Below are 20,476 nucleotides of genomic sequence, written 5' to 3'. Positions count from 1 at the left end.
GGAAAAAAAGGATGTCAATTTTGTTTGGGTACAGCTTCACACGACCGCGCAATTGTCAGTTAAAGCGATGCAGTGATGATTCGCAAAAAATGACCTGGTCATTGAGCAGCTACAGTAAATCTTCCGGGGCTTAAGTGGCCGTTTGTGGACTGCCCCACACAGATATACTGTGGAAGGGCGGCCCTCCTGTGCAAAATTGTGCACAGGGTCTGGGGCACGCCGCCGGCGAACAGCTCCTGCTGTGATTGAACACAGCAGGAGCCAATCAGTGGGTCCCGGCGATCGTTCTGAGGAGAGGCAGAACGACGGTCTGTCTATGTAAACAAGGCAGACTGCCGCTCTGTCAGAGGAAATTGAGATCTTGTGTTTCTGCTAAGCTGATACACAAATCTGTTTTTCTCTAGTCAAAGCAGATCCCCCATAGTTCGAAAGCACTCATAGGGAACACATTTAACCCTTTGATAGCCCCTGGTAATGGTTTCCCTGCCAGTGCATTTATTATTTTTATTTTATTTATTTTTTTAACACTGATCACTGTATTGGTGTCACTGGTCCACAAAAAGTGTCACTTAGTGGCAGATGTGTCCGCCGCAATGTTGCAGTTCCGCAAAAAAAAAAAAAAAAAAACGCTGATCGCCGCCATTACTAGTAAAAAAAATAAATTAAAATTCCATAAATATATCCCACCGTTTGTAGGTGCTATAACTGTTGCGAAACTAATCAATATACACTTATTAGGATTTTTTTTTACCAAAAAAATATGTAGCAGAATACATCGATGAAGAAATTCGATTAGATATGTTTTATAGCAGTAAGAAACATTGTTTTTTTTTCAAAATGGTCAGTCTTTTCTTGTTGATAGCGCAAAAAATAAAAACCGCAGAGGTGATCAAATACTACCAAAAGAAAGCTCTATTTGTGGGGAAAAAAAGGACATCAATTTTATTTGGGTAGAGCGTCGCATGACCGTGCAATTGTCAGTTAAAATCAACCCAGTGCCATATCGCAAAAAATGGGCTGGTCGTGAAGTAAGGAGGATTATTACAGTTCTGTGCATGTAGCCTTAAGTTGATCAATCTAAGAAAGTTTGTAAATGAACTCTGCAACATTCAGTCTGTGGAGTTGAAATATTTCAGCCATTTCCATTAAAAAATCTTTTTGTATGTCTGTATTTTATCATAAACTACACAGATTGAAATACTGTACATAAATGTAGTTTAATGGGGTTGTAAAGGCAGTTTTTTCTATCTTAATGCATCCTATGCATTAAGATAAAAAGCCTTTTGTGTGCAGCAGCCACCCCTCAGCCTCCTGAATACTTACCTGAGGTCCCTCTAACTCCAACGATGTTGTGGGAATGTCTCGGCCGTCCAGAACCTCCCTCCTTTTTGGCTGGGACAGCAGCACGGCGCCATTGGCTCCCGATGCTTTCAAAGTCAGTCAGCCAATGAGAATAGAAAGGAGGCAGGGCCGGGTCGCAGCTCCGTGTCTGAATGGACACAGGTAGCTGTGACTTGGCTAGGGTGCCCCCATAGTAAGCTGCTTGCTGTGGGGGCACCCAACAGTAGGGAGAGGCCAGGAGAGCCGAAGATAGACCCGAGAAGAGGAGGATCCGGGCTCCTCTATGCCCCAACTGCACAGAGGAGGCAAGAATAACATGTTTGTTATTTTTAATTTAAAAAAAAAAACGAGACTTTACAATGACTTTAAATAGGAAGGTTTTGTCACTTGGTTGAGCCAATCTTTTGATTTTACACTGCATAGTCACGGTTTTATCCTGATTCTGCCTTGCAGCTCCCCACCTACCCACTAGGTAATTAATTAGCACTATCACACAACTTATTAATTGCTTAAAGCAGCATTAAACCCAAAAACATAAAAGTCATATTGCAGCTTACCAGTAGCCTATTTTTTTATTTTTAAACTTATGTATTTGTTTCAGAAAAAAAACAAAAAAACAAAGGAAAAGGGGAAGCCATTTTCCGTGATAGCACGATCAGTTATGATAATAACACAACAATAATCTCCTAACCAAAAAATTATAACCAATTTGTTCATAACAAATTTATCTTATTAATCAACCCAATTTCCTCACCCCGGTCATGTACTTAGAAAAACCTGACCCCAGATTCAGGGTCCCTCAGGCCCATAGGTATATATGGAGATTTCTATAAATTAAATATTAACCATCTCCCCCCCCTCCCGGGGGGAGAAAGAAACCCATACCACGTATTGATAGTTTTGCTTCACTCCTCTCCTCTAACAACCAAAGTCACACGCCATACTTCATCCCGAACTCCAGCCAATTGGAGGATATAATTCCTTAATGCCTTCAACCAACCGGGTTCTCATCAATGAGACTCCTTCAGTCCTCTGAGTTGATAAAGGAATTCCAGAGAGACCATGTTTCCTTATATTTCTCTTGTTTCTGCCTTTCTGTTCAAACCAGGTTTTCCAATCGATTCAACTCTTGCACCTTCCTGAGCCACATACCCACTGAGGGTGGTTGTGTCTTTTTCCATCTAAGAGGGATAAAGGATCTTGTTGCATTCAGAAGGTGGCACGAAATAGAATTTTTGTATGTCTCGACTGCCATCAGTCAAGGCACCTGGCGGATCCAGACTTCTTAAGTCGGGATGACACGCTGCCTGGACTTCAGGCTGCTCTCCCCTGAAAAAGAAGTCACAGGAGTGCAAAATGAGATGCACTCCTGTGACCCATAGGGAAAGCACAGCTAAACAAGCTCAGGTTGGACTTCTCTAAGTTATGCAACAGAAAAAAAGGTTGGGTCCTCGGGGACCTCATAATCACAAAATTTTTGAATGATCCTTTGGACTTCCCTCCAATAGCCCCTTATTCTGTGGCATGGCCAAAAAATATGTAATAGCATCCTACATTCCTCCTGACATCGCCAACATCAGAGGTACCTGGGAAATATCTATGAAGGATCGGGGTTCGATATCATTGAGATAAAATTTTAAAGAACGTTTCCTGTATTTTTGTACGGACCGAGGATTCAAAAATAATTTACTATATTGTTAAGCTGTTCTTCAGAAAAAGTTCTGTCCAAGTCCAGCTCCTATTTTTGAAAAAACAGGAGCTGGAAAACATCCTGAGGAACAGCCAACAAGGCATACATCTTTGAGATTACATGAGAGAGTGGTCCTCTCTCAATACAGTATTCTTCGAATGGAAGTAGATTACGCTTAAAACTATCCATAATATTTAAAGTGTATAAGAAATGTCTTAGTTGGACTGCCCGCCATAAATACAGCTGGAAGATACCATAAAATGAGATGCCTGGTGTACCCCCTGTTCCATCAGAGCTTCAAAGGTTCCCTGCCTTAAACCTAGGGCAAATTGTGGATTCCCTAAAATGGGGAATAATGGGGATTCTATTGATGAAAGTTTGCCCTTGGAAAAAAGCCTGAAACATTGACACAACGTGGGTCCAATCAGTGGATGTTTCTTGATATAGGGTGAAAGCTCCCCATAAGACCAAAGTGCTCTATGTAACAAAACATTGCTCTGTACCTGGCTCCAGGCTTGGCCATATTTTTAAGTCTCTCTGTCGGCACCAATCGATCAAACATCCTAAGTGGGCTGCCTGATAATACTTATACATGTCTGGTACAGCCAGTCTACCATACTGTTTGGGGAGGGTCAACAGGTATCTGTTAATCCTCAGTTGTTTATGTGCCCAAATAAACTTAATAGTGCATGGATCCGCTTAACCACTTCAATACAGGGCACTTTCACCCCCTTCCTGCCCAGGACAATTTTCAGCTTTCAGTGCTGTCGCACTTTGAATGGCAATTGCGAGGTCATGCAACACTGCACCCAAACTAAATTTTTATCATTTTCTTCCCACAAATAGAGCTTTCCTTTGGTGGTATTTGATCACCTCTGGGGTTTTAATTTTTTGCAAAACTAAAAAAGGCTGAAATAAAAAAAAAAAAAAAAGTTTTTCTTCCTTTCGATTATATAATTGTTTTCTCCTTCACTGATGGGCACGATGAGGCGGCACTGATATGTAGAATTGATGGGCACCGATAGGCGGCACTGATATGCAGCACTCATGGGCACAAAAGGGCAGCACTGATGGGCATTGACAATGAGGTACTGACAGGTGTTACTGCTGGGCACTGATTGGCACTGTGATGGGAACCTACATCTGTTTCTGATGGGGCACTGACTGGCAGCTGATGGGCACCTTTTCGGCAGCTGTGATGGCACATCTGATGGGGCTGTGCTGATTATCAGCATAGACCCCCCCCGACACGGAGAGCCGCCAATCGGCTTTCCCTGTCAGCGCGAACCGAGGAGTGCCGTTTACCGGCACATCCTGGTTCACACAATGATCAGCTGTAATTGGTCACAGCTGATCACGTGGTAAGGAGCCTCAGTCAGAGGCTCCATATCATGATCGAAGATGCAGTGTGTCAGACTGACACACAGCAACACCGATCGCCAGGCGCCCCTGCGGGCGCATGCCGGCAGGTTATCCTGCTGGACATCATGGACGCCCAGTCAGGATAGCAGAACCACCGCCCGGCCGTCATTCTGCAATAGGCCTGGCAGGACGTGGTTATAGTACTGTATAGGTATATTAATGGTTAGGGCCTGGAACAGGTACAAAAATTTTTGTAGAATATTCACCTCCCAAACCAGGAATGGAACCCTTGGTGCCATTTCTCCAGAAGTGTGCGCACCTTACATAAAAGTGATGGGAAGTTACATTCAAATGTGCGTGAAAGGTCTACTGGAATCATAGTCCCTAAATACTTCAGAGCTTGATCCGTCCATTTAAATATACACAGTAGCTAGATTTTAATGACTATCAAAAGTGTTGGGGACAGCTATTCCCATGGCCGCCGACTTGGAAAAGTTAATTTTAAAGTATGAGAAGGATCCATGTCTCTATTTCCTGAAAAGGGAGGTTAGGGAGGGATATTCATCGGGTTTGTTAGAGAAAAAAAAGCATATGATCTGCATAGGCCGAGATCTTAAATTTGAATTCTGTCTACCTTCACTCCCTGAATATCTGGATTTGCCAGAATCTTACAAAGTAAAGGTTCCAAACAGAGTGCAAAAATAGGTGACAAAGGACACCCCTGCCTGGTCCCATTGGTAACTATAAAAGGGGGAAATGCCATTTACCTTTACCTGTGCAGATGGGGAGGTATATACTCAAAATCCATTGTAGCATATTATCTCCCAGCCCCACATATCGTAATACAGAGAATATGAACTTCCAATTCACTCTATCAAAAGCTTTCTCTGCATCTGTTCCTAGAAATACGCATGGGGTCTTGGATATATTAGCCAGATGAATTAAATTCAGGGCCTTTATAGTGTTATCCCGTGCCTCCATCTCCAGGACAAACCCAACCTGAAGTGGATCAAGGAGGGCAATTGTTGTTGCATGCGTGTCGCAATAATCTTGGTAAAAAGTTTCAGATCTGTATTTAAAAAGAGAGATTGGCCTGTAACTCCCACATTGCATGGGGTCCTTCCTTTTTTGGGTATTACTGTAATATAGGCTTTCAAAGTTTCTGTGTGAAAAGAAGTTGCATCACCTAATCCATTAAACATTTTTACGAGGTAATGCCCCAGAGTAGGCATTGTTTATAATAATACACGGTGAAGCCATCTGGGCCAGTACCTTTTTATCTTTTGGGATAAAAAAGTACATAAATTAAAACTGACCATTGTAAGCACCCTTGTCGGTGGTAAATGGTTTGTCTCCACTCTCTAAACGCTACTTTGTCTGGACAGCTTGGTCTATTAAAAAAAATTGAAAAACAAAAAAAAGACTCCCTGGCTAGATCAGCGAAAATAAAGGAGAAATGCCTACAAAAGAAAACGAATGTAGTAATCACATGAAAAAATTGATAAGCTGCAATTTAACACATTTTCGTTTTGAGTTTTTTTGTTCTGTTTTTTAAAAGTGATTGTAAGGGTTTGTTTTTTTTTTTAAATAACAAACATTTCATACTTACCTCCACTGTGTAGCTCGTTTTGCACAGAATGGCCCCGAACCTCCTATTCTGGGGTCCCCCGGCGGCTCTCACGGTTCCTCCCCGCATCAGATAACCCACCTAGGAGAAGCACTCTACCGAGGGGGTCACCTTGCGGGCGCGCTATCGAGTCCATTCTGCGTCCATAGCTGCCGAATGTATGACTCAGCCCCACCCCCCGACACACGCGTCATTGGATTTGATTTACAGCAGTGGAAGCCAATGGCTGCACTGCTATCAATCTATCCAATCAGGACACGAGACACTGGCCGAAGCTGATGTGCTCATTCCTGTCGCGCAAGTCTTGGGGCACAGGTAAGTATAAGGGGGGCTGGGGGGCGCTGGTGCATTAAAAAATGTTTTTCACCTTAATGCATAGAATGCATTAGGGTTTACAACCCCTTTAATGCTTTATTTAAAGAATCATTTGGAAATCTACATACATATATAAGAAACATTCTGTATGTGTGAGATATATAATATAGAATTCCCATAGATAGGTAAACATCAAAGTAATAGTAACAGAAAGCAAACATGTCTGCAGATAAAGAAAAACATTGTATGTTGCAACATGTCTATGTTGCAAACATGGGAGATCTAGTCTCATAATGGAAACCTCAGTGATCCATTTTTAGTTATCATAGAGAGAAAGGTACTCATTTTGGGGTTTAATGTCACTTTAAGGGCGGGCGATAGATTAAAGGGGTTGTATAGGTTCGGGGTTTTTTTTTTTTAAAACAAATAACAAACATGTCATACTTACCTCCACTGTGCAGTTAGTTTTGCACAGAGTGGCCCCGATCTTCGTCTTCTGGGGTCCCTCGGCCGCTGTCTCGGCTCCTTCCTGCAAGAACTAACCTCCCTCTGGGAAGAGCTCTCCCAAGGGGGTAAGCTTGCGGGCGCGCTGCCGTGTGATACAGTCAGTGGCCATAGCCACAGAGTATCACTCGGCCCCGCCCCCTGGCGCACGCATCATTGATTTGATTGACAACAGCGGGAGCCAATAGCTGCGCTGCTATCAATCATCCAATGAAGAGCCCACAGGAACTGGGGGAAAGCAACGTGGGATCTCGCCCACGGAAATTCGGGGCTCAGGTAAGTAAAACGGGGGCTCGGGGGGGCCAGAGTGCAAGGTGTTTTTTTCACCTTAATGCATAGGATGCATTAAGGTGAAAAAACACAAAAGCCTTACAACCCCTTTAAATTGTTAAGCTGAACTAGGAAACAGCGAAGACATATTCCTGGCTATACAGTCTGGCAGAGGTATGTGAATCAAGAGACTGGCTAAATAAATTCTTTGGCAGGTAACAGTTCACATAGAAGTATTTTGAATGTGCGTTTTGCCTAGAGTTCTTCCACTGTGTGTGAAACATACAGAACATGGGGATATATTTTCCAGTTGGAACCGCTATCAGAGAATACTTATTTAATACATGATGATAAATCCTTTCAATTCATTTCCAAATACCCATTTAATCCAATGTTCCCATGATGTTGTATTGCTTACCTTGCAGACTGTTTCAATATCCCATGGCAGAATAGTTCTTAAGTCAATCACTTCGCAGGACAGGCCAAGTTTTTCTTGGGCCATAGATGCAACTTCACGAAGAACATGAACCTAGAAGATAGATATGTAACTTGTCAGCAAAAACAAGCAATTGTCGAATAATAAATGGTCCCCTAATGCCAAAATTTCTTCAATGTAGAAGTAAATGCATTCCAAGAGAGCGGAAGGTAAGCAACTGCCAACTTTTTCCTCTTGTCAGCATTGAACAACATTGACTTGCCCATGTGTGTAAACAAAAGACAAACTTAAATCCAAAAGCTAAAAGTAGTGTTAAATTCAAAATAAAGAACACCACCTTATCCAAAGAAAATATTAAAGCTTCTCAAATATACTAGACAAAATTCCGGCATTCGGAAAGAGTTTTTGACAGTACAAGATAGGAGTTTTCACAGACTAGGCACTGTAGCCGGGTCCTCATTTCTGAACAGATTAGGACAGTCGGGAAAGTGTCTACCAAACCAGATCACATGTCCTTTTAAACACAGCTTCTCCCATGATTATTTGTTGCTACAATCTCAGAATGACGAATGGGGAGGAGAGGGGAGGAGAGGAGAGAGAGGAGAGAGAGGAGAGAGAGGAGAGAGAGGAGAGAGAGGAGAGAGAGGGGAGAGGAGAGGAGAGGAGGGGAGGGGAGGGGAGGGGAGGGGAGGGGAGGGGAGAGGAGAGGAGGGGAGGGGAGAGAGGAGGGGAGGGGAGAGAGGAGGGGAGAGAGGAGGGGAGAGAGGAGGGGAGAGAGGCAGGTCACATGAGCGCCACTCTGAAATCAGGTCTAGAACGGCAGTTTTTTTTATAAAAAAAACAGACATTGGGACACACAGCATTATTAACCACTGAGGATTATATGAAAATCTAAAAGCAATTTCACCAGCAGGAGGGGAGGGGTGGGCAGTGTCACTAGCAGACAGGCAGAGGAGGAAGAGAGAGCAGATGACGGAGACACGTAAACTGACCACAGTGTCAGGGTAAGCAGCCATGCTAAATCATGGTCAGTTTACAGGGGGAGGGCAGAACCACGCAGGATCAGCCAGGTATTTCAGGTGATACAGGGGCCAAATTATACAGCACAAACACGGTGCTGTTATGCATGCTTTAAAGAGGAACAGGATCCTTTTTTTTTAGGGTAACAAACGCTTTAAGTTTCAAAAGAGGGATGCTATCCTCTGCCTGTACAATTCCATGATACAATTTTAAGTCCACTGTACCCTCAAAAGCGGTCTTTTTGCCTAATATTAACAAAACTTTTTTTGCAGCAGTTTAGTGGGGATAGCAAGGTATTCAAACCGTGAAATGTGGCAATGTTGTTCTATGTACAACATGTGGTGTGTCCAAAAGCACAAACGTACAGAGCTTTTGGCCAGTTCCAAATATTTCTACAGGGTTTTTATTTATTGGCCAGTTCCAAATATTTCTACAGGTTTTTATTTTTATTTTTGCTTTTTTCACCTCTTTCAGAATTGCTAATTTTGTGCTTGCTGTGATCTTTCCAAGATGTTCAGTCCTATGGAGGGCAAAAAATTGTTCTGTTTATCCTCCATTGGTAGACAATTTGTATTTTCAACTGATGAACACAAAAAAACCTATAGAAATGCTTGTGCAAAGGGTTGGTCTAGCCAAATGTTTTATTTTTTGGGATTGAATGCGGAAGGAGTGGGAACCCCTGTCATGTGTTAAAGTGTTACTAAACCCACAACAGTAAAATCAGTGTGTATATGCAGCATAACATGCTTGTTATACTCACTGTGGGATTTAAGGAGTTAATCCTCTGCATTGTGTAAAAAGGCTGTTTTATCCAGTATGCACAGATCCTTCCCACCCTGCACTGTATCTGGGTAAAGCAAGCTAACACAGGCACGGTAGCTGACCTGCACATGCTCAGTTGTGTCTTATGCTGGAGAGATTACTTGTTATCAGACCTAGCCAGGTCACAAGACATTGGCATCACACATGTGGGAGTGTATACAGGCTGATGTGGAAATCTCCTCCTACCTGAATTCTCAGCACTGGAGAAACTGTGCAGTTTATCACTGACCGTGGTATACAGATCAGCTAAAAAAAAAAGGTATACAGTGGCAATACTTTAATGTAAAAAGAAGATTTAAAAGCTGTGGGCACTGTGTGGGGGGGGGGGGGGGGGGCAGATTAACTATTTTCATATTACTGGGTTTAGTAACACCAACTGCTAACCAGGACTGTGTTATATCTATTTTCACTCATTTTCGTTCAAAGGGATAACGGATTTTACCATACAGGCAGTTAACAAGAATCGCAAAAAAGGGGCAAACACAGCCCAAAAAAACAAAAACAAAAACACAGGTTCAAGACCTCCCTGCTGTACAAAAACATGTTTAATTTTTTCAGTGTTGCTGTTGAAGATTTCTCATTCGTTCATTGACAGACACAGCCTTCTTTATTCAGAACCATAGGGTTATATTGCCCCCTACAGGAGTAGGACACTAGGCAGACTTGGCTACGCCCATGGGCAGTCCTAGGTGATATACACCCCACCCCCACCCCGCTATAGGCCTTCAGTTATGTAACAAGCAGTATCCGAAGTATTAAAACTCCATAGGAGGGGCAGGTGCTGTGTCTGTCAATGAACTCTCAGAAACGGATTTTACGCCAAGTCAAAAAATCTATTTTCTCATTCGTTCATTGACAGACATAGCCTTCTTTATTCAGAACCATAGGGATGTCCCAAAGCAGTGCCAAACATGAGGAGTGGGGCAGCAAAAAAAAAAAAAAAAAAAAACAAAAACAACAGGCCAACCAGACAACCTGGAGCTCAGCGAAAATAACTGGAGCCCAAACTGAACAGTAAGAAAAACCCTTTCATAAAAAGGGAAAAAAACCCTCTAGACCGCAGCCTGCTGAACCTTGCGGCCAAAAGAAGTATCCACAGATGCCAGCACATCCACCTTGTAAAATTTTGTGAAAGTGTGCACTGACAACCAAGTGGCCGCCTTGCAAACTTGCGTTACTGATGCCTGATAACGAAAAGCCCAGGAGGCACTCAGCGCCAGAGTCAAATGTGTCTTCACCGGGAAGGGAGGAACCTGACCCTTGAAAGAATAGGCCTGAGTCACCGTCTGCCTGATCCATCTAGAAATGATCGCTGAGGAAGCAGATAGCCCCTTCTTTGGTCCGTCTGTGATCACGAACAGGGAGTCTGACCTTCGAAAAAACCCAGGTGGCCGCCAAATACACCCTGACAGCTCGTACCAGATCTAAGTTGTGCAAAGAAAATTGCCTCGGATGTTGCAGCCTGGGACACAGAAGGCAACACGATGTCTTCATTTAAATGAAAATCAGAGACAACCTTTGGAAGGAAAGGAGGACAAGGACAAAGCACCACCTTGTACCTATGAATCACCAAGTAGGGCATAGCACCCCCAACTCTGACACCCTGCGAGCAGAAGTAATAGCCACCAAGAAGGCCACCTTCTGCTATAGCGTAAGCAGGGGTATTTCTCGAATATTTTCAAAACTGACTATTCTGTAGAACCGAAAGTACAAGATTCAAGTCCCACGGTGGCAAGGGAGATCGCACCAGTGGAACCACATGTCGCACTCCCTGAATGAAGGTAAGCACCAGAGAATGCAGAGCCAGGGAGCGTTGAAAGAAAACCGTCAAGGCCGGCACCTGGCCCTTGACAGTACTCAAGGCCAAATTCTTTTTAACGCCCCTCTGAAGAAAGGTCAAAATCCGAGTCACCGAAAAGGAACGTGGGTGAAACCCACTGATTCACACCTTGAAATGTAAGCTTTCCATGTCCAATAATATACCTACCTGGAAGTAGACTTCGTAGCTTTGAGCAGCTTTGGAATCACCAACGCAGATAAGCCCCTGTCCTTCAACACCTGGCTTTCAATAGCCAGGCCGTTAAATCCAGTGATGGTAAAGCAGGGTGGAAGATCGGCCCTTGGGATAGCAGATCCTCCCTGAGAGGAAGCCGCCAGGGGGAGTCTGCGACCAGACACACCAGGTCGCATGAGGCCAGTCAGGGGCCACTAGAATGACCGGAATTTGTTCGGCCTCGATCCTGTGCAACAGCCACAGCAGAAGCTTGAGGGGAGGAGAGGCGTAGATCAGACTATACTGGCTCCACGGAGCAACCAGAGTGTCTGAGGCATCCGCCAGAGGGTCCCAAGACTCGGCTACAAACCTCTGCACCTTCCTGTTGATTTGGGATGCCATCAGATCTACTTCTGGAAATCCCCCGGTAGACAGATCTGTTGCAATACCTCCTGATGGAGGGACCACTGCCCTTGGTCCAATACTTGACAACTTAGGTAATCTGTCTGCCAATTGTCTACCCCCAGAATGTGAACGGCGGAGATGGCCGGTACGAACCGCTCTGCCCACCGTAGGATGCCGACTACTTCCAGGCCGGCTAACACACTCCTTGTTCCTCCCTGGTGGTTGACATAGGCCACCGCTGTGGCATTGTCCGACTGGATCTGTATCCGACCAATGATCCAGAGTCTAATCGTCCAGAGTTCCAAGATGTTGATAAGTAGCCTGGATTCCTCCAGCGTCCAGTGACCCTGAGCCGAGCTCAGGCCTAGGACCCCTCCCCACCCAGACAGACCAGCATCGATGGTGACCACCATCCAGTACAGCGGGAGAAAGGATTTCCCCTGCCGAAGAACTGGTGAACGAAGCCACCAGATCAGGGAGCCTTTGGTTCCTTGACTCAGCCGAATCTGACTGTCTAGAGACTCTAAACATTTGTCCCATTTTAACTAGATCTCCCTTTGCAGGGGTCGTGTATGGAACTGAGCGAACGTGACCACCTCGCACGTAGACACCATCAGGCCCAGTACCCTCATGCAAGTCCGCAGGGAGACCCATCTGTGGACAGAAGCATGCGGGCTGCCATCTGTAATTTCTGGAGTTTGTCCAGCGGAAGGACCACTCTGGCCTGAGCGGAGTCCAGAATCAGACCCAGATAAACCAATAAATAGGTTTGAATAAAAGCCCTGGAAACGTTCCGTCACCAGAAACGGGACAATCACCCCTTGGAGAAACAGGCCTTGTACCGCACCCCAGAGGTTTAACAAGCGGTCCGGAGACCGATGCAGGTTGGACGGAAAAAATCTGCTCGGAGGACAAATCTGGAACTCGATCTTGTAACCAGACAGAATCACTTCGTGGACCCACATGTCGTTTATCAAAGAGGTCCACAGGCCTCGAAACCAGCGAAGACGTCCCCCCACCCAGACTGCGGGTGAGGGTGCCTGTTCATGCCAAAAGGAGCCTTATCTGGAAGTATGGAGAAGCCGTCGGTTTGCCCGACGGGGGGGGGGGGGGGGGGGTTGAAAAACTTCGAGCCTTTGTCATTGGGCCCTGAGGGACGAAAACACTGTGTGCCAAGAAGGAAGGGCCACGCTTGCGACTTTTCTCCTTCCCCTTCTTTGACTGTGGAAGAAAAGTACTCTTCCCCCCGTGACACTCTTAATGAAATCATCAGGAGTGGCCCCAAACGATCGCCTTGAAAAGCCAGATCAGCTAGGGCCTTTTTAGAGGCCTGGTTCGCAGTCCAATACTTCAGTCACAATACCCGTCGAAGCACTATTGCTGAAACCGATAGCTTAAAAAAACAAGGGCGCTGCGTCCAGAGAGGCACTGCAGACAAACTGCATCCCCTGGACCAGTTGGTCCACTAATTCTGTGAAGGCAGGAGGAAACTGGTCACCTTCCAGGTCACGGTGCAACAGCTTCGCCCATTCCGTCAGCGCTTGCGACACCAGAGCAATAGCCAAAACGGCCGAAGCGCCGAACCCACAATAGAGAATATGTGCTGCTCAGAGACTCTGCCTTCCTGTCAGCTGTGTCTTTAAAGGCCAGAGAGTCCTCAACCGGAATCATAGTGGTTTTGTTCAACTAAGAAACCCGGGTGATCCACCACCACCATTTTTTGAGCAGACTCTCCTCAAAAGGGATAACGCACAGCGAAACACTTTGGGACGTTTTGAACGCTCCCATTCTTTATAGACAAACTTGTCAAAAAAGGAGGAATAAGGGAACACCTTTGCTGCGCAAGGCGGCTTGTGAGCGCCAAAGGGGACCGGCACCTCCACCACAGCTGCATCCTCCATTTTTAAAGTTTCCCGCACAGAAGCAATCAGTGCATCCACCAGCGCTTTATCTATATTAATATAAATGAAATCGTCAAATAAATACATAAATAAAATACTAACCTGAGTACCCCAGGCGAGAAGAGTGACATCGCTTCCTTCTTGTATTACCTCAGCTTGAGACAAAGGTAAGTAGAATGGTTCCACGGGCACTTGTTCAACTAGAATATAATGTAATTTTTTTCTGATTAGTACATACTAACAGAAAATACCCAGCATTTCTTACAGAACCAGATGAAGAAAGAAAAAAATACAATATCTACATTGTGAAAAACCTTTTAACCTTGGAAAGGTTAATATAAAATGGTTGCCTTCCCCCTCCGCCATAAATATGCATGTTGTTTGTAAAATAGCTCAGTGTAAATACCTTTTTTTTTATTATTAACCTACTTCAGTGCAGTCACATGATCACTTTTACCCACATCACATGATCACTTTTACTCACATGGGTGGAATTGGGTAAACATTTAAAACCTGAGTTATATGAACCTGTGACACCTACACGACACTTTGTGCCATGCCAATGCCCCAAGCATCCACTGTCACCACTCACAGGGATTCCTGGACTGGATGTGCAAGAGGCCACCCTCATCTCAATCTCTACCAGCTACATGATATTTATTTATTTCAGGTACTTATATAGTGCTGTCAATTTACACAGCACTTTACATATACATTGTACATTCCCATCAGTCCCTACCCTCAAGGAGCTTACAATCTAAGGTCCCTAACTCACATTCATACATACTAGGGACAATTTAGACAGGATCCAATTAACCTACCAGCATGTCTTTGGAGTGTGGGAGGAAACCGGAGTACCCGGAGGAAACCCACGCAGGCACAGGGAGAACATGCAAACTTCAGGCAGGTAGTGTTGTGGTTGGGATTCGAACCAGCAACCCTTCTTACTGCTAGGCGAAAGTGCTACCCACTACACCACTGTGCCGTCATATTTGGTTTGCTCCTGTAAGTTTTAAGTTAACCTGTCACATATAAGGGATTGGGTTAACAATTTATATTCATTTTTCCATTACGGAGTAATAATGCAATGGAAGCACAGTTGGTTTGGTCTCTTTTTCAAATCTCATTTACTTTTAGCCTTTCTTCTGTTAAGAAGCAGCTAGACATGTCTTTGTGTCAGGCAGGTACCAAGAGTTACTCAACACTGAAGTGTTCAGAAAGCACTAATTGTAAGGCTATGATTAATTCAGATAGATTTTGGAAATAAAATGCTTGATTAGAGATTAATGCACATTCAAATTTTTTAAATAATGGTTTCTTTTTAATAAATAATAATTGAGTTATATTGGTAAAACTATGCAACTAAACCAGTCCTTAAAATTGGTCTTTAAATTTAAAGGAGCTAGTTCCTTTAATTTTCACAGCTTTTGAGATTACTTTTCGAACTGACATCTGCGGAAATGAAAACCTTTTTTGGTGGATTAAAAAACCAGGGGTCATGACATTAGACAGTTGAATAGTAATAAAAAGATACAGTTGTGCTCATAAGTTTAAATACCCTGGCAGAATTTATGATTTCTTGGACATTTTTCAGAGAATATGAATGATAAATAAAAGCTTATTTCACCCATGGTCAGTGTTTTGCTGAAGCCATTTATTACCAATCAACTGTGTTTACTCTTTAAATCATAATGGCAACAGAATTCACCCAAATGATCCTGATCAAAGGTTTACATACCCCAGATCTTAATACCGTGTGTTGCCCCCTTTAAACAGCAATGACAGCTTGAAGTCTTTTGTGGTATTTGCGGATGAGGCTCTTCATCTTCTCAGATGGTAAAGCTGCCCATTCCTCTTGGTTGGCAAAAAGCCTCCAGTTCCTGTAAATTCTTGGGCTGTCTTACATGGACTGCACGTTTGAGATCTCCCCAGAGTGGCTCAATGATATTAAGGTCAGGAGACTGAGATGGCCACTCCAAAACTCTATTCTGCTGTAGCCAATGACAGGTCGACTTGGCCTTGTGTTTTGGATCATTGTCATTTTGGAATGTCCAAGTACGTCCCATGCGCAGCTTCCTGGCTGATGAATGCAAATGTTCCTCCAGTATTTTTTTTATAACATAGTGCATTCATCTTGCCAACAAATTTGACCAAATTTCCTGTGCCTTTGTAGCTCAAACATCTCCAAAAAATCCGCGATCCACCTTCATGTTTCACAGTAGGAATGGTGCACCTGTCATCATAGGCCTTGTTGACTCCTCTCCAAATGTAGTTTATGGTTGTGGCCAAAAAGCTCAATTTGTGCCAGAAGGTTTGAGGCTTGTCTCTGTGCTGTTTGGCGTATTGTAAGTGGGATACTTTGAGGTATTTGCGTAGTGATGGCTTTCTTCTGGTGGATCGACCATGCAGCCCATCTTTCTTCAAGTGCCTCCTTATTGTGCATTTTGATACAGCCATACCATGTTTTCAGAGAGTCCTGTATTTTACCTGAAGTTATTTCTGGGTTTTTCTTTGCATCCTGAACAATTTTCCTGGCAGTTGTGGCTGAAATTTTAGTTGTCTACCCGACCGTGGTTTGGTTTCAACAGAACCCTTCATTTTCCACTTCTTGATTAGAGTTTGAACACTGCTGATTGGCATTCTCAATTCCCTGGATATCTTTTTATATCCCTTTCCTGTTTTATACAGTTCAACTACCTTTTCCCGCAGATCATTTGACAATTCTTTTGCTTTCCCCATGACTCAGAATCCAGAAACATCAGTGCAGAACTGGATGAAAGATGCAAGGGTATGTCAGGGGTCCAGAAACCCATTGACCTTTTATACACACATACACACTAATTACAAGCAAAGAGATCACAGGTGTGGATAGTTACCTTTAATAGCCTTTCAAACCCCTTTGTGTGAACTTGTGTGCATGTTAGTAGGCCTGCCAGGAGTCCAGAAACTCATTGATCTTTTATACACACACACTAGTTACAAGCACACCAATCACAGGTGAGGATGGTTACCTTTAATAGCCATTCAAATCCCTTTGTGTCAATTTGTGTGCATGTTAGTAAGCCATAATCACCAGGGTATGTAAACTTTTGATCAGGGTCATTTAGGTAGTTTCTGTTGCCACTATGATTTAAAAAGAGTAAACACAGTTGATTGATAATAAATGGCTTCAGACAAACACTAACCATGAGTGAAAGAAATGTGTTATTCATATTCTCTAAAAAAAAATGGCCAAGAAATCAAATTCTGCCAGGATATGTGAACTTATGAGCAAAACTGTACATTATGAACAATTTATATTTCTGACATTACACACTACCATCAATATAAAAGCAGCAAGTTACCATGGTAGCAGCTTCTTATGGACTGTTGTGCTAGTTATTTAGAGTAGGACACAAACTCACTTTACCACACTAACAAGATCCTGAAATAAAAGGGACTTGAACCTGCCCTTTTGTTACGTGTGAATATACACAAGTCTGGAAAGAAACAATTTGTTGAATTAAAAAACATGTTTAGTCTTCAGGGGCCCCATCTTCATTCCTACCATAGTAACCACTGATGCAAATCTTTATTCATTCCCACCTCACTGGCTACATGTCACATGTGATGATACAATAAACTATACAGAAAAGGTCAAGAGACATCACACACAGCTCTCCATTACACGTCAGAGCCGCAGAATGTCAAGGTGACTCATCACTCCATGTGATGCTTTATCATTACATCCGTATTGACAACAAGCAATACAAACCTCAGCTGCTTTTATATTTTAGAGGATCATGAGAAGATTATCATTATAAAAAAAAGGTGTGCGACTAATCCGGCTACTTTAACTCTTCAGCAAAGACAACTGAAGCGGCTTTACATGAACCATATTACCACAGTAAGAAGGGTCGCTGGTTCGAATCCCAGCCACGACACTACCTGCCTGGAGTTTGCATGTTCTCCCTGTGCCTGCGTGGGTTTCCTCCGGGTACTCCCATTTCCTCCCACACTCCAAAGACATGCTGGTAGATTAATTGGATCCTGTCTAAATTGTCCCTAGTAGGTATGAATATGAGTTAGGGACCTTAGATTGTAAGCACCTTGAGGGTAGGGACTGATGTGAATGTACAATGTATATGTAAAGCGCTGCGTAAATTGACGGCGCTATATAAGTACCTGAAATAAAAATAAAATAATAATAAATAAAAAAAATAAATACGGTTGAGATCAGCTTCACATTTACACCAATTTTCTTGGGGACAGGTTCTGTAAGTCATGTCTAATAGGGTTTTGCGATAGGGTTTAATGCTGACCTGTGGCCATCCAGAAATTCCATGTAATGCAGTTGAACAGCACTGTTACTGGCACAGAATATGGTACACGAATGGTGCTTGGAAGGATGAGAACCCTTTTGTCAGCTGTTATTGTCTGCTTGCAATGGTTTCCTGCATTCTCTTGCCCAGTAATGGTACCCACCAGGATAGGCAGTTAGGGGGGGGGGGGGGATCTCCCCAATTGGAACTATTGGATTAAAATATACAATTCTAAACCCAAAACAAATTTGTCACCATAGCCCTTTTAGAAGGAGGAGAGAGAAACAACTAGCATTTCAATTACGACGCAAGATCTGGAATAATAATTGCTCTAGAGAGTCCACATTTTAAACTATGGTCATACAGGTACTTATCACCGATAAGGATGGGAAAGCAAACTAAAACTGCTATTAGGAGTTGAGGATATGGGTCTGCTCTGCGCTCTTGATTAAATTAGGCCATTCACAGTAGCAAGAAAGCACTTTTTCTATCAAGCCGCATTTTCTGGAATTTGGCCCACATTTGGATTTCTCATTCTTGAAAATTATGGCCAAAGCTCTTTTGGTTATACTTCTATGCACTTAGTTCAGCACTCCTACGATTTATTTTCAGCCGACAGTGGGCTAAAACCTAATGTCGGTTGATATCACAGAGCCAGTACAGGCTTAGCAGGGATCCCGACAATAACATCGGGATCAGCACAGATCCCTGACCGGCAGGTGGCTCAGACTTTCAGCATGCCAGTGAAAGATTTAGCCAGCCGCTCCTTTCCCCCTTCACAGTCTGGTGCTCCAGTGAGCGCTGGAAAGAAAGAGCAGAAAGTTGGTGATTGACAGTGACTGGATCTCTGCTCACTGAAGACCGAGAACTGATTGTTCAGTTCTTGGTGCAGAGCCAGCAAGAGTCAGCCATAACACTGAATCAATGCTGCAGCCATCTAGGCGAGTATGGGTTTTTTTTATATTCTCATACTTGTCTTAATGGGAAATCTATGTTCTATTATGAAGAAAATATGGGTTTATGAGATTTGCAAATTATTGCACTCTTTTTTAATGTAGGCGTCCCAACTTCTTTTTGGAATTGGGGTTGTACATAAACCTGGGCAGTCCAAACTGAGCAGGATTAAAAATGCATTAGCAGCAGATCCAGCAATACAGGCAGCTTAAAAGGCAAAGTTCACCTTTCTGCAAAAATAAAGGCACATATTTTTGAAAGGAAAAAATGTGAATTTTTTTAGGCACAGTAGCACACGGGCTCCTACAGACATATCCACTAGCTTTCTTGCCCATACCCGTTTACGGGCTGATAGAAAGCCGGAAGACATGGCAGTGGACTACAAGGGTGCTTACAGTATCAGTACCCTTGCAGTTCTGTGAGAACTATAAGCCACCTGCTTACTGTGAATGACTCAGTTGTGCAGGCTGAGCCCCACACAGCCATGCCACTTTCAAAATGTGTCAGCCCACTGTCACAGGAAGGGTGGGATCGGGGGATGCAGGGATTCCCATGCATTTCCTGCATTAAGGTTAAAAAAAAAAAAAAAAAAAAAAAAAAAAAACTTTGATCACTTGCTGTGCCCCTACTCCCCAAACACTTACCCGAGTCCACTCTCAATCCAGCACTTTGCTTGTCTGCATCTCTTCTCTCCCCTTGTCCGAGTCTCACAGGAAACTCAAGCAGCAGAAGCCGTTGGGGCTGAGTCACGCTGTGTGTGTCTAGTGTCTAGGAACGCTCAGGAGTGTGCCCACACATGTGCCCCTATAGCACACAGCTTGCTGAAGGGGCACACACGAGAGGTATGGAGAGTGCCAGTGAGGGACTCCAGAAGAGGAGGTGAGGGACTGCTCGTGTGCTATACTACTGAACAGGGCAGATAAATATAACAACTTTATTTTAATTGAAAAAAAAAAAAAAACCTTTACAGCTGCTTTTAAAGTTGAATGCAAATCATTACTTCACTTTTTTAAAGTGGACGTGAACCTTCTATTGCTTTCAGCCAAGGAAGCTGCCATCTTTGCCTCTGTTTAATCTACAACTGCCATGATGCTGCACATGTGATCAGTTATGACACCATCCACCGTTGAGAGCACAGCCAATGGTAGGGTTACATTTCTGGCACATACAGGAAATGAAACTGTTTTATGGATGGGTTTACTTCCACTTTAAATAAGCTGAGCTTGGTCCAGCCTCTCCCACCTTGTCCTGCTTGTCTTTTATCATAATGGGTCACCTCATTATCCAATAAGGATGTCAGGAAAGGTGGAACTCAGCTACATCAAAAATCATATGTATATAAAATTGAGCTGCCTGTATCTTTAAATCTACTTATTGTTTTGATCTGTGGTAATTTTTACTTGAGAGTTTTTTTTTAATTTTAAATGTCCCAGGTTCAAGGCGAGAAAAGTTAAAGCAGCATGCCCCTGTTAAAGAACACTTTTCTTTTCGATAGGTGTGGAGGTAAATCATTACCCTCTCGAGGAGCTCTGGTA

General features: G+C 43.5%; 1 protein-coding gene across 1 annotated transcript in view; it reads right to left on the bottom strand.

The window, feature by feature from the left end:
* Positions 1-20,476, bottom strand: part of BCKDHB (branched chain keto acid dehydrogenase E1 subunit beta) — a 377,387-nt gene that overhangs the window by 202,599 nt on the left and 154,312 nt on the right. Inside the window, exons 7-8 of the mRNA XM_073626854.1 lie at positions 13,789-13,886; positions 7,528-7,638 (exon numbers count right to left, since the gene is read on the bottom strand). Coding sequence (XP_073482955.1) covers positions 7,528-7,638; positions 13,789-13,886 — 209 coding nt within the window. The remainder of the gene's footprint in view (positions 1-7,527; positions 7,639-13,788; positions 13,887-20,476) is intronic.

This window comes from Aquarana catesbeiana, linkage group LG04 (genome assembly GCF_042186555.1).
Source record: "Aquarana catesbeiana isolate 2022-GZ linkage group LG04, ASM4218655v1, whole genome shotgun sequence".
NCBI lineage: Eukaryota > Metazoa > Chordata > Amphibia > Anura > Ranidae > Aquarana > Aquarana catesbeiana.
This window is presented reverse-complemented; position numbering and strand designations above follow the sequence as displayed.